Raw genomic sequence first — 13,123 nt, 5'->3', positions numbered from 1 at the left:
CTCAGAGGGGTTGGGTATGAGATCCCGGCGGTTGGGATGCCGCTGGTCAGAGTATCAACAGCGGCATCCCGTCAGCCAGAATCCCGACACCAAAAAGGACAGAAGGTAAGTCTACCCCTTACCACTAACTCTCCCTCCCCGGTGCCTAACCCTAACCCCTCCCCCTAGTGCCTACATCTAACCTCCCCCCTCCCCACGGGAGAGTTAGGCACTAAGGGAGGAGAGTTAGATTTAGGGTGCGGGGAGGGGGAGGTTAGGTTTGGGCACTAGGGGGGAGGTTAGGTTCAGGCACTGGGTAGGGAGGGTTGGGGTTAAGGTAGGGAGAGGGGGAGGGTTAGGATACATACCAACCGGTTGTGGCTATCCTAACCCTGGCAGGATTCTGACTGCTGGGATTCCGAGCGCCCGCATCCTGTACCCATCTGCAGGCTCTGCAAGACAATAAATGAAAGCCTTCTGAAAACGGAATAGCCTTATTTAGTCAAGACCTAAGCGTCCAGTAATTTTGTTGTTGTCTTATGGTAGAGTGACAAAGGCTCATCCTATGGATTTTCATTTATATAGTTCATCTTCGAAAAGCTTGTATTTCATGTATATCAGAAACTGGAGGTCATATTTGGAGCTGTATTATTGCTGCTCCCTCCGCCTATATGAACTTTCTGTGGTATGGAAAAAGTATATGAATTATGCAGAGTTCGCATAAGGATAGCAGCTCTGCAGCTGGCCATATTTGCAGACAGGGATAAAAAGTCTAGTAGACACAAGTTTTAGCTATAGGAGGATAGATCGCGCACGTGAAGCATTTGCAGCACCGTTGTTCTCCTTGCGGACTACTTTGTGTCCTGAGGCTATAAAGGAAATAATTTTCACAAAGATTTTGGTAGACGACAATAAGGATTATTGTTTCATGCGCTTACACTGTGCAGAGTAGTTAAACCATTATCCAAATCACTTGGCAGTTCTTACTTACTTCCTATACATTCCAGACAAATATGATGTAATTTGTTGAAGCAAAGTGGTAAAATAATGGAACCACATTCTTTTGATTTATGTAGTATAAAGGATTTCAAATGTACTGTATGTATACTGGGAGTTATTTAAAATGGGCATTGCACATGTAGCATAGAACCTGATTTACAGATGGACGCAAATCCTGTCATGGCTGCGATCCAGTACGCAGGGTTTATGCGAAATTAAGCAAATGTCGCAACCGCTGGGATTTGTATTGAGACGCTCACTAAAGGCGCCTCAAGTCCGCTGCTTGCATACAAAGACACACCATTGTCATGAAATCGATGTTCTAAGCACCCTATAGTTGCTCATAGAGCTCATCTCAAGTAAGCCGTCGGAGCCTTAACCACTGTGTACAAAGTCGCAGGCACAGACATGCCCCCAAAACAGTTGTGGCATGCCTGCGTTTGAGTCGCCACCACCGTTACCTCCCACAAATGGTCCATGGCTGTCAATCAGTCTGCATCCGAATACTCACTGTGACCGCCGGCTCTAAGCCATGGTGATGCATGTGCTGCTTGACTCAGATGCATGCGCTGTACCAACACATCAACCAACTGTGCAAACATCGAAATTGTGTCCACCTCTGAGTCAGGCCAAAGTTGAGAATGATCTTGCATAACTTTCAAAAAGACCTGTTTGTGCATTGCATTATTTAGGGCAATCAGTTAAGCACACAGGCTGTGATAACGCAGTATGTGTCGTTCCAACATGCTTCGGGCTCTCAACAACAACCTCATTAAAATTAGAAAAATTGGAGTAAATTCATGGAAGATGAGGGAAAGTCTAAAAACATCTAAACTCTAAAAAAAACTAGGAAATTAACTATTTGCTTCTTGTCTTTTCAGTTACATTGGTAAAAAGTCCTCCAGTTAAAGGATCCCTATCGGGTAGAGTGACGTTACCATGCTATTTCTCAACTATACCTACATTACCACCAAGTTACAATATTACCAATGAATTTTTGAGGATAAAATGGACAAAAATTGAGAAAAGTCGAGATGGAAAAGATCCAAAGGAAACTACAGTTCTAGTTGCCCAGAGTGGTGGTATCAAAATTGGCCAAAATTACAGGGGTAGAGTGTCTGTGCCCAGCCACCCAGAAGACATTGGTGATGCTTCGCTGACCATGGTCAAACTACGTGCCAGTGATGGTGGTGTTTACCGTTGCGAGGTACTGTTTGGAATTGAAGATACTCAGGATACAATTTCTTTGGATGTTTCAGGTAAGATTTGAGTTTTAACTGAGTTGGTGCCACATAATTAATTTGTAATACTAAGTCATAGGTTTTAAAATGTAGAAATTTTGGCTCACATGTACCACTAATGATTTTTACTTGTTGTATTACTCATTGTAGATTTTGAGTAGGAATATTAATAGGGACATATTAATGCATTGTGTCCATTTGGCTGCCCTTGCAGGTTAAATATATGGCCTCTATACATTAGCAACGGATTGCCACAATTCCTTGATCCTTAGACGCATAAGGCGGGGCATCAGGGAAATGCAGCATGTTGGATTTCCCTGAATTGCCGATCTCCACCACATAATGATCAGGATCGGGAAATCTGGGATTTTTGACATGCAGAATTTCCCCGATTCCCAGACAGATCATGATTATTGATTTTATCGGCGTATCAGCGTCGGTGGATCGGGGAATTGCGGCGCTAATGTAAGAGCCCCTATAGTCACCACAAAGCACTAATAAACTTTTAAGAAAATGCGTTAGCCAACATTGACAGTAATCACCAGCCATGATTCTTCGTGGTTGTAGATTGTATTATAGCAACAGCCGGGGTTTAAGTTCTGACACATAGTATAAGGATACTTAATGTTAAAGTATTGTATCCAATGAACCCAGCAAATTTAAGTGATATTTGACTGTATTGATTTGGATTTCCTGATTTTGTAGGAGTCGTGTTTCACTATCGAGCATCAGTAGACAAGTACATCTTAGATTTTGAAAGTGCCCAGAAGGCTTGCATAGACAATGGTGCCAAAATCGCAACACCTGGACAATTGAGAGCTGCCTATGAAGATGGTTTTGAGCAGTGTGATGCTGGCTGGCTGGCTGATCAAAGTGTTAGGTAAACTGCTAGTAATTGTGACTACATGTACTTTTATTTTTATACCTCTATTGACTGATATAAATATCAAGCTAGCATATAAAACTAAAAAATAAAATTCAAGACTTCTATGTTGCCTTGTGAGCTCCGTATACTTTGAAGCAGAGGTCTGCACTCTGTACGTTGTGACACCAAGTTGGGTTTCTTTCTAGCACCTGTTGTTGTTGTTGTTTTTTTGTTGATTTTCCTGACTGTATAATATTCAATTTATGCTATTTGGAACTGACAGGACCCAGAACAATGGATCTCTGACATTGAAGTCTCAGATTAAAAAAAGAAAACACTTCATCACCACCATTGCTTTAAAGAACAACAATGGCCTATGTACATTGATTTCAGTCATTTAGTGGGCTGAATCAATATTCATGAAATGCAGCTTATCAATTCACTAGGACCGTACTACATTTCTCAGGCAAATCATGGCCAGTATTCATGAGGCTGTAGTTCTTTGTAATCTGATAGTCAAAAAATTGCGTCCTCCATTCTGTGTGGACAACACATTGAATTATCATGTTTTTTATTAGCTATAACTTTTACTCTTATTAGACTGAAAGACAAACTGGGAAATGCATATAAAGGTCCCAAATAGTTTTACCGTTACAGGAAGCTATTCTGTTGTATCCTGCATTTGGATATGTTCAAAAAAGAATTTGCGAATGAGTAGGAGATCTGAAAAATGTCATATTCATGGCAGTCTCCCACTGGTTTTAACACAGAACAGCCAGTCTACAGACCGATCCATCTTAGCTTGGTTCGGCCATGTTTATTGGGTTACGTACTACACCTTAGATGGGGATGACTGCGGGGAAAACCAAGACACCTAAATATACTATAGCCATATAATTTGTTCCTATATAATAAGAGGAATTCTGTGGAAGGGCTTATGCATTTATATGTCTGTAATTTTGTGTGTATATTATTTGTATAATATCCATACATGAACCATATAATGTGGCAATTTTTGTTTAATGAAATGAGCGAGTGGATTGTACAATAAAATCTTAAGTATACACTTGACCACTATAGGATGACTAGTATATTGTATGGTATATTAAATAGTGCAGTGTTATAAAGGGGTATACAATCAGGAAGCCGGCTGCCTTAATACCGGCTGTCGGCTTTCCGACTGTCATATCCCGGCTAGGGTGAAATGCCGGGCGTCTAGATGTAGGCGCCTGACATTTCCCCAATGCCCGGTGACCGGCGCCCGGCATCCTGATCGATGGGATGCCGGGCGCCGCGAGCTGACAGCTGCGGGGGGGGGGAGGGTTAGGTTTAGGGCACCCGGGGGGGACTTAGGGTTAGGCACCCCCCTGGTAGGGTTAGGGTTAGGCTAGGGGGAGGGAGGGTTAAGGATAGGCACCCCCGGAGGGGACTTAGGGTTAGGCACTCCCCCTGGGGGTTAGGTTATGTTAGTTAGTACTTACCTATCCACGATCGGGATTTCCAGCGCTGTTGGGCTTCCGCTGCCGGGATCTCTGCTGTTGTCGGCCAGGTGCTGCTGGGAATCGAATCGCACGCCATGCGGCCGGCGGTATTTCTTACCGATTCCCCTTTTAAAGGTGCTGTTCAATTCAATAATTGCCACAATCTGCATTTAAAATGCCGTGGTGATGTGATATCTTTCTCCAGTGATCACAATGTGTGTATGCATTTGCCATGTTCTACGTGCCAAAGATTTGGAAGCAAAATGATACCCACTGCTATCACATTTCTTACGGGTACGGTCCCTGCGAGACAAATGCACATGCACCACTATGGGCCAGTGGGAGGGATCTGAAGATTTTCTCTGGTAAAAAATGTAGCCTGTAAGCTACTATAGGCTAACGCCATCTGAAGGTGACGTTAGCTAACGGGGCCAAGCTCCAGAATACTTTGCAATCCCCATTCTTAAATCCTGGGGATACTTAGTTTTTGTGGGTATCCCCCCAAAACAACTGTTTTCAGGGAAGTTTTCAAAAATCCCCTTGGTATATATGCCCCAATGTATGCAGAAGAAGATGGTATATGATTGTATAGGAAGTGGAAAATGTATTTAGCCACTTTCTCCTGCTTGGAGCTCCATAAAGTTTTCAGTTTTTGCAATCTGTTACTGCTAACCATTCTAAACATTAGGGGGTATATTTACTAAAGTGTGGGTTTTTAGAAGTGGAGATGTTGCCCATAGCAACCAATCAGAATCTACTTATCATATATCTAGCACCTTCTAGAAGATAATAGCTAGAATCTGATTGGTTGCTATGGGCAACAATTCCACTTCTAATAATCCGCACTTTAGTAAATATGCCACTAACTGTCTAGTGCAGTTGTAACACCTTTAAGTTATATTGCTATTGCTATGGAAGCAATTGATTTACTTGCCCTATTTTATTTTTTATGATTTAGCTATTTCTAGCAATTTTTTTTTTTATCAGCACACAGAGTTCTCTGACTGTTTAATGAACTTACTGGCACATGGAGTTATAGGCCATCAGCAGGTGGGCCGTCTAGGTCTGAATTTAAATGATCCATAGTTGCATATTATTGAGTAGTAGCATAAATATTAATCTCAGTCTATGACAGTCTGTGGATATTTGCCAGTAAAAATAATGTTTTACTGTTGTTGCTTTTTTAAGATATCCAATCCGCAACCCAAGAGCCGGCTGCTATGGTGACAAAAAGGGGAAAGAAGGAATAAGAACCTATGGAAGGCGTCCAGAAGAGGAGAAATATGACGTATACTGTTTTGTGGATGAACTAGAAGGTGAGATTCTAAAATAGTGTGCGTTATTTTTATATCCAATGTGTGTGATATGAAGGTCAGGAAGACTTGCATTTTATTGCATTACATTTATTTTACATAAAAAACAACAGTTGACCCAACCGTATAGTTATGTGGTTAGCTAGGTCTCAATTACAGCAGAATGTGAAGGTAGTGGATTTAGAAAAGACCATTCAGGTTCATTGCTTTATATGGCATGTTTAAATAAGGGGGAATTGCTGGACCTTCTGTTTGCTGCATTTATAGAATTTATTATACTTATCTTCTCAAAGGACAGTCAAAAATCAGTATTGTGTCCATTGCATCCAGTGTGTACAGATCCCCAGTGCTATTTATTTAACATGGCATTGTTACAGTAATGACCCAGTTTGTCCAGAGGGCCTGATTCAGAGACGGACGCTCTGAAAGTGCGCTCGCTCTGAATCAGGTTGTTTTTTTATTTTTTTGTGCGGCCTCCTGTCCGCTCGCACAGCTATTGCGAGCGGCCAGGATGATGGTCGCGATGGTCAAGACCATCGTGACCATCGGGGTTTGCAACGAGACCCTTGTGGTAGGGTCTCGTGGCCGCAAGCCCCAGAGAGCTTCTGGCTCTAATAGAGCCGGAAGCTCTCCCACTGACTTCACTGGTGATGTCAGTGGGGCCGCCCACAAACGGCAGGCGTTCGCATGGGAACGCCTCCATTTGGGAAGCCACCACCCCCCGCCATGCCTACAAAACGGGGCAAGCTGTCGATCAACATCGAAAGCCGCCCCTTTTGTAGTGAGCCACAGAGCGAGAGTATTTCTCTCTCGCTCCGGGGCTTGCGCACTCGCAGTGCGGCCGCTGCGCATGCGCAGAGCACACCATTGACCCGCTCGTGAGCACTCAAGTGCTCGTGAGTGGGTCTGAATCAGGCCAGGTGCCTCCTCCCATGCTATATATAAGACAACAAACCTAAATAGTGTTTCCTGAATCCGTTACATCTACATTCCACTGATGCTGGTCCAGTATGATCATGACTTATTGAGCAAATGTTAAATTGACATAAATTCTCCTTAAAGGACAAATCCGCAGGATTATCTTACTTTCAGTTAAATGGGTGAAGACCATCTCCACAATACAGAACCAGTCGCTTTACTCATCGAACAGTTCATATGATGCGATGGGGATTGTTGTAGTCAAAATATGTTGTTGTTATGCACTAGCATAAAAAGTGTCCATGAAAACTGTCAGAAAATGCTGAAAACTATCTTTTTAATATTTTTTAATTAGCTTTAATGCTATAACATTATGTTAAGGGTTAGTGTCGCTCTTAGTGTAAATCTGTGTCTACCTCGCCATTTTCTAATAATGCAAAATGCCTGGCGCTGCAGAACAGCAAAAATCACTGTGAAAATGGCGGCGGCCATTCTTCCGGTGACCCGCACATGCGCAGTACTGGTGTCCCCGGCAAAAACGGCACAGGCGCCATTTTCCTGGAGCCCCGTGCATGCACAGTAGATTCTGCCACTAAACCAGAATCTACTGCACCGCAGCACCGCCAGAGAGACGAGGGGGCCCATGAGTCTGCACACGGGCCCCCTCCTCTCTTAAAACACTCCTACCTGAATCATTTATTTATCAGTTGCTTTTGTGATTAGCAGCAGGGAGAGTTAACCACAAGGCACTGAAGAAGGGAGAGGTCCTGCTGCAATGCAGGCAGATGACACTAGATGACCTGTTTCATAGAAAAATGTAAAAGTGGATAAAGTTTTCCTTTATGATTTGAAGTTTGAAATGAACACATCTGTTTAAACTCCACTAACTGTCATCCTGGGAATCATTATGACACTTAATACTAGCAGCCAATGTACAGTACACTGTTTAAAACTTGGTTCTTTTAAACTAATGTGGGAGGTCAAGTAAGGTTTTACAGGTAAAAAGTTAACTAAAACCTACAATAAAAAATACCTTAAGAACTTGGCAGAAGGAAATTGGAGTTTATATTACATTTGACAGCTAAAAGCTGGATGCACTGAACATTTTAAACAACCACCTACTAAATTATATGGTTAAAATGAATACGCTAATTTATCTTAAAAACACTGGTTTTCCACATGTCCCACTTTCCCAATGACTGTTCTGTTTTAAGGCCCCCATATATCAAAGATTGATTGCAGCAATCGTGCAATTTGCAATCGATTGTGTATAAAAATCTTTCCCTTTTTCAATCGATTGCAGATTGCAGAATTGCCACAATCGATTGAAAAAGGGAAATATTTTTATACACAAACGATTGCAAATTGCACGATTGCTGCAATCAATCTCTGATGTATGGGGGCCTTATTTTACTTGACATATTTGTCAATATTTTTTGTTCTAGAATTATACCTCCTATGCATACATTTATAGTTGTATAAAATGGAAACAGATTACCATGGCACCATCTTCATATTTGCATCTTGCATATTTCAGATATAATGCATTTCAGATTTAATTAGTGTAGAAATAACATCCATTGTCACTCTTTCCATATAAGTTGTGGCTTTGCCTATAAATGCATGAAAGCAAAAAAGCTCTGGGCCTGATTCAGACCCGGACGCTAAGCTGCGCTCTCCCGCAGCCAAAAGGGGCCTGGTATGCAAATGCCTCAATGGCACTGTCTGGTGGAAGGACGCCCTCTATGCCTTAGAGAGCGGCGGCAGAGCGAACGCACGCCGGTATAAAGCCGCCCACCTTTTTTACTTAGCACACGTCATCTCCAGGCAGTGTCTGATTAATCGGTAACATCGAGACCCATCGGAGCTGCACGCAGCAGCTTGAGGTAGACCCTACCCCACCGTAAGCGCTGCGATCAGTGCTGGCTAATAAACAACCAAATGACGTGTACAATGATGCTTCTTTGCTAATTATGCACACCCCTAACACACCGTTTAGACGCCCAGACACGCTTGCGTCCACACATCCACTCCCCCGTTTACAAGCACCTTCCCCTGTTACCACCCTCAAACGGCGCTATCTGTCACTCAAATTAGTGTCCAGTCTGTGTACTACGAGCGCACAATTCCCATCCGCAGTGATTGGTTCGCACATGCATATATTGACGCATACGCATGCGAAAATGTGCGATAATCGCGCCTTACGACCGTCCGCAGCTTAGTGAACAGGTCTGAATCAAGCCCTCTGTCCCTGCAAATTCCCTCCCACACTTCTCAGGGTATTTTCCACAAAAGAATACCATGGAGACTGTGCCTGCACATGCACAGCCGACCCCAGCTTACACCTACCTCCGTTCAGGTGTTTGGAGATCCGGTGAGCTCCTTAGTGACCAGGTCAGCTGATCGCTAGGATCCTGTTTTGTGACTCCGGCCAGCTGTTCTGTGGGGTGAGATGCCGGCCGAGCATCTCTGTTCACAGCACAGAGCAGATGACTGGAGTTATAGATGGAGCGCAGCGATAAGCTGACTGGGTCACAGTGGAGCTCACCGAACACCGGCCCCTGATGCAGGTAAGTGCAATTTATTTTTTTACTCTATTTTTTTTCTTTGTGATCAGCATGTGGTCTATCAGACCCACATGGCTGATGACAGAAGCCTGCTCCGGGCTCTGCTTTCCCTGTATGGGAAATGCGATCTGCTTACTAAAAGAAATCAATTTATTTTTACGAAAACTACCCAAAAGCCCTTTAAGTGATACTAAAACAATGTCAAGAGGGTGTGAAAACACCTGTTTTAACATTAATTTAATAATAAGTTTGATAAATAGGCCCCATGAGATAAACTTACAATGATAACAATATCACAAAAAATAAATGTATATTTTAAATGTCATATTTCTAATCATCTAGAATAAATTAACTTTTATACAAAAACTCCAAAACATATTAATGCTTTTGGTATCTATTTTGACCTTAAAAAAGTTAAAATATACTAGTTAAAGAGCTATCATTTATTCTTTTTATGCTGGACATACAGATAGCAATAAGGCAGTCACTATCAGGAATTGTAGTGTATATGGCCCGAAAAACATGTACAAATTGCCTAGATAATTTTCTTGAAGCTCCGTAAATGCACTGAAAGCTTACCACCGACCGCCCCTATTGGCCTGTACATTCATGTATCTTTTGGACACACTAACAGTCACCAATGACTGTGGATCTCGTCCAATTTGGACATTAATCAAATCTCCAGGTGCAGGTCAGCAAATTGCATCAGCACAATCCCACCTGCTGGGATTTGGGACGGTTGTCTTCCTGGACATTCTGGTAGACTAGACAAGTATGATGCTAAGACTTACATTATGAAAGCAGAAAATCACAAATACTACGGTTAATTAACTATTATGAGTAAAAATATTTTCAGTGACAAAACAAGTATTTGGTTATGAGAAAGCTGGAACATAGGGGAGCTCTGTTGCGTGACCTCCCTATTGATGACCTGACAGCACAGCCCTCATGAAAGTGTCAGTGAAAGCAGCTTTACTCAATCACTCCCACAAGTAATTGTCACAATAATCACATTTGTGCTGCATTATGTAGAAATACCATTACGATATAGTCTAAATTAACAGTGCTCAACTTCTGTATAGCAGGGACTAAAAGTATCAGTATCCCCAAAAAGGCTATTCTTAAAATAATATATTGCATACGGGGGGTCCCATAAACTGATACTGAGACCCCAATAAGGTCCCAAACCACAAGGTATAAACCTTTGCTTTAAGGAATACATAATTACAGTACCTAAGGCAATGGCATTTGGAGGTAGAACAAAGACTGGTCATAAGTACAGATGAGTGACAATATTGCAATGTACACACATAGGCGCTGTTGCAGTCTGGACAGATGGTATCAGAAATTTGTCCACGTTCCGTGAAATGCTATTCTGTACCAGTGATGGTTGGAGCTGCTTCGCAGTTCAAAATTCAAATAGGGAAGCCACACCAACTGCCACCCCAACTGCTACCAAACATCACTGGCCAAGACTCACTGGCAGTTGGTGTGGCTCCACTATTTGAATTTTGGACCGCACTGCAGCCCCACCTCTGGAGCCGCCACTGTTCTGTACTATATATGTATAGTGTTAATTCTAGGTCTGGCGCTGGCAGGGCGACAGACCATAAAAAGGGGGAATGACTATGACAAAATGTGGCATATTCTTAAGATGCAACCCCTTTTCGTCACTCTCGGTGACATGCCCAGCACTTACGGATATGCTGGGCTGCCCCCAAGCTCTCCCCTCACTGTGAATAGATGCTGTGCGCATGTGTACAGCATCTATTCACCAGCGGTAACCACTGCACCGCAATTCCCCCCCCCCGGAACACTGCAGCCCCTGGATGAGGACGGCACCTGGCACAACCGGCAGGTTGTTTCTGCAGGGCGCCGGTAGGTACGGCAGGGTGCATTTTGCCATTTTAAAATCCGGCAGTGCGCGGCGCCCTGCTAAAATTGCCTAGTGGGAGGACTATGGACCTCATTCAGAAGAGGTCGCAAAATGCGAGCGCTCACTCTGAATGAGGGCGGCCGCATGTATTTTCTGACCCGGCCTCCTGGCCACTCGGTAGGCTGTGGGTGACCACCCACAGCTTTAGCAAGCGGCCAGGTTGATGGTCGCGAAGGACAAGACCATCGCGACTATCGGGGCTTGCGACGAGACCCTTGAGGTAGGGTCTCGTCTACCGCAAGCCCCAGTGAGCTTTCGGCTCTATTAGAGTGATGTCAGTGGGGCCGCCCCAAAACGGCAAGTGTTTCATTGGGAACGCCTCCGTTTGTGTAGCCACCCCAAACACCCCGCCTACAAAACGGGGTGGGCTGTCGATCACCATCGACAGCCGCCCCTTTTGTAGTGAGTCCCGAAGCGAGAGAATTTATCTCTCGCCCCGGGGCTTGCGCAATCACAGTGCGGCCGTTGCGTGTGCGCAGGGCCCAACATCGAACCGCTTGCGAGCGCTCAAGCGCTTGTGAGCGGGTCTGAATGAGACCCTATATGTATGCGGTATGCTTGGGTAAGACTGGAAACTCCTAAGGCAAATTCTACCAGTGAAACGTGAAATTTCACAGCCGAATGTCTATTGAGGCAAATGTTCTTTTATTATTTCTTTGCGCAACAGTTTTGAAAATTTAGCTCATCTCTAATCATAAGTTTAATTAAGGGAAAATGGAAACAGCCTGGAAACTAGCACTGAAATTATAAACTGTAGGGCATGTAGCATTTTGCAAGCCGTCTACTTAATATTCTCCTGGCATCATAAACCGCATATATATATGCTTGGGGATAAATAAAGTGGCAACCTAAACAGGTGGGATAATATTAATAAGGAAACATGAAAGTAGAAAGTAACTCCAGGAGCTTATGGTTTGACAGACTTTTGAAGAACAGGCTAATAAGACAGCGTCTAGTGATTTCCAGAGAGATGATTGTGAATCAGCCTTTGTCTGGAGCAGAGAGCCTGGCTCATAAGTCTAGTCTGTGGTATTTAACAGCCATAAAATAGAAACCTTAAATAGTCAGGTGTTTTTCTTTCAGTTCTATAGTGCATACACACAGAGCAGGAAAATCCTGTCAATTCTTTGAGCGCTGACTTCAACCTGGATGGAAAAAGCTGCCAAGGTTAACACACACTGCATTATTGTCTGTAATATAAACACACTCATGGTTTCCATTTTCTGGTCTGTAGTGACAGAGTAACGTGAGGTTCCATTGCATCTGTGCTCCAAGCTTTGTTGGACCATGCTCATTCATTCCGCTGACTTACTCACATCTTCAGCGGTGAAAACTTTTTTTTTTTTTTTTTCAAAGACAAAAAACAAAAACATTTTCTCCCCCCTTCACACTTTTTTTTTCACAGCTATCCAGGAAATCACAACTTACCAATATTTTTAGATGCAATTTCTTAGCTTCCTAATGATCAGTTTTAGCACCATGTTATATATTAGAAATCGTGTTCTATTTATTGAATTACAGCCATCAGATGTGAGATGACATCACAGCCGTAGCATGCCTAAATTCCACATGTAGGAAATAAAACCACATCCCATTATATGTGGTTAATATAAGGAAATGTACCTGGGCTGCAACATCATTTAATACATTTGTGCAGAGTGCCAGCTTCAGATTCTAGCTTTGACATACACGTGGGTGGCCAAGTTGGCTCAAGCGCCAGGTGATTGCCAGAATTTATTAGGGCCTGTTAATGCTGTTCGATGTAGACCACACGCAATTTTCAAACCACATTTTAAACATTCCCAATAATGATCCGATAAATTT

General features: G+C 43.1%; 1 protein-coding gene across 1 annotated transcript in view; it reads left to right on the top strand.

Moving 5' to 3' along the window:
• The window catches only part of VCAN (versican), a 103,979-nt gene that overhangs the window by 22,305 nt on the left and 68,551 nt on the right, over positions 1-13,123 (top strand). Inside the window, exons 2-4 of the mRNA XM_088457915.1 lie at positions 1,860-2,237; positions 2,925-3,099; positions 5,754-5,881. Coding sequence (XP_088314041.1) covers positions 1,860-2,237; positions 2,925-3,099; positions 5,754-5,881 — 681 coding nt within the window. The remainder of the gene's footprint in view (positions 1-1,859; positions 2,238-2,924; positions 3,100-5,753; positions 5,882-13,123) is intronic.

The sequence above is a fragment of the Taudactylus pleione genome, unplaced genomic scaffold (genome assembly GCF_031769625.1).
Source record: "Taudactylus pleione unplaced genomic scaffold, aTauple2 ptg000792l, whole genome shotgun sequence".
Classification (NCBI taxonomy): domain Eukaryota; kingdom Metazoa; phylum Chordata; class Amphibia; order Anura; family Myobatrachidae; genus Taudactylus; species Taudactylus pleione.
The sequence above is the reverse complement of the archived record's forward strand: the minus strand, read 5'-3'. Positions and strand labels throughout refer to the sequence as shown.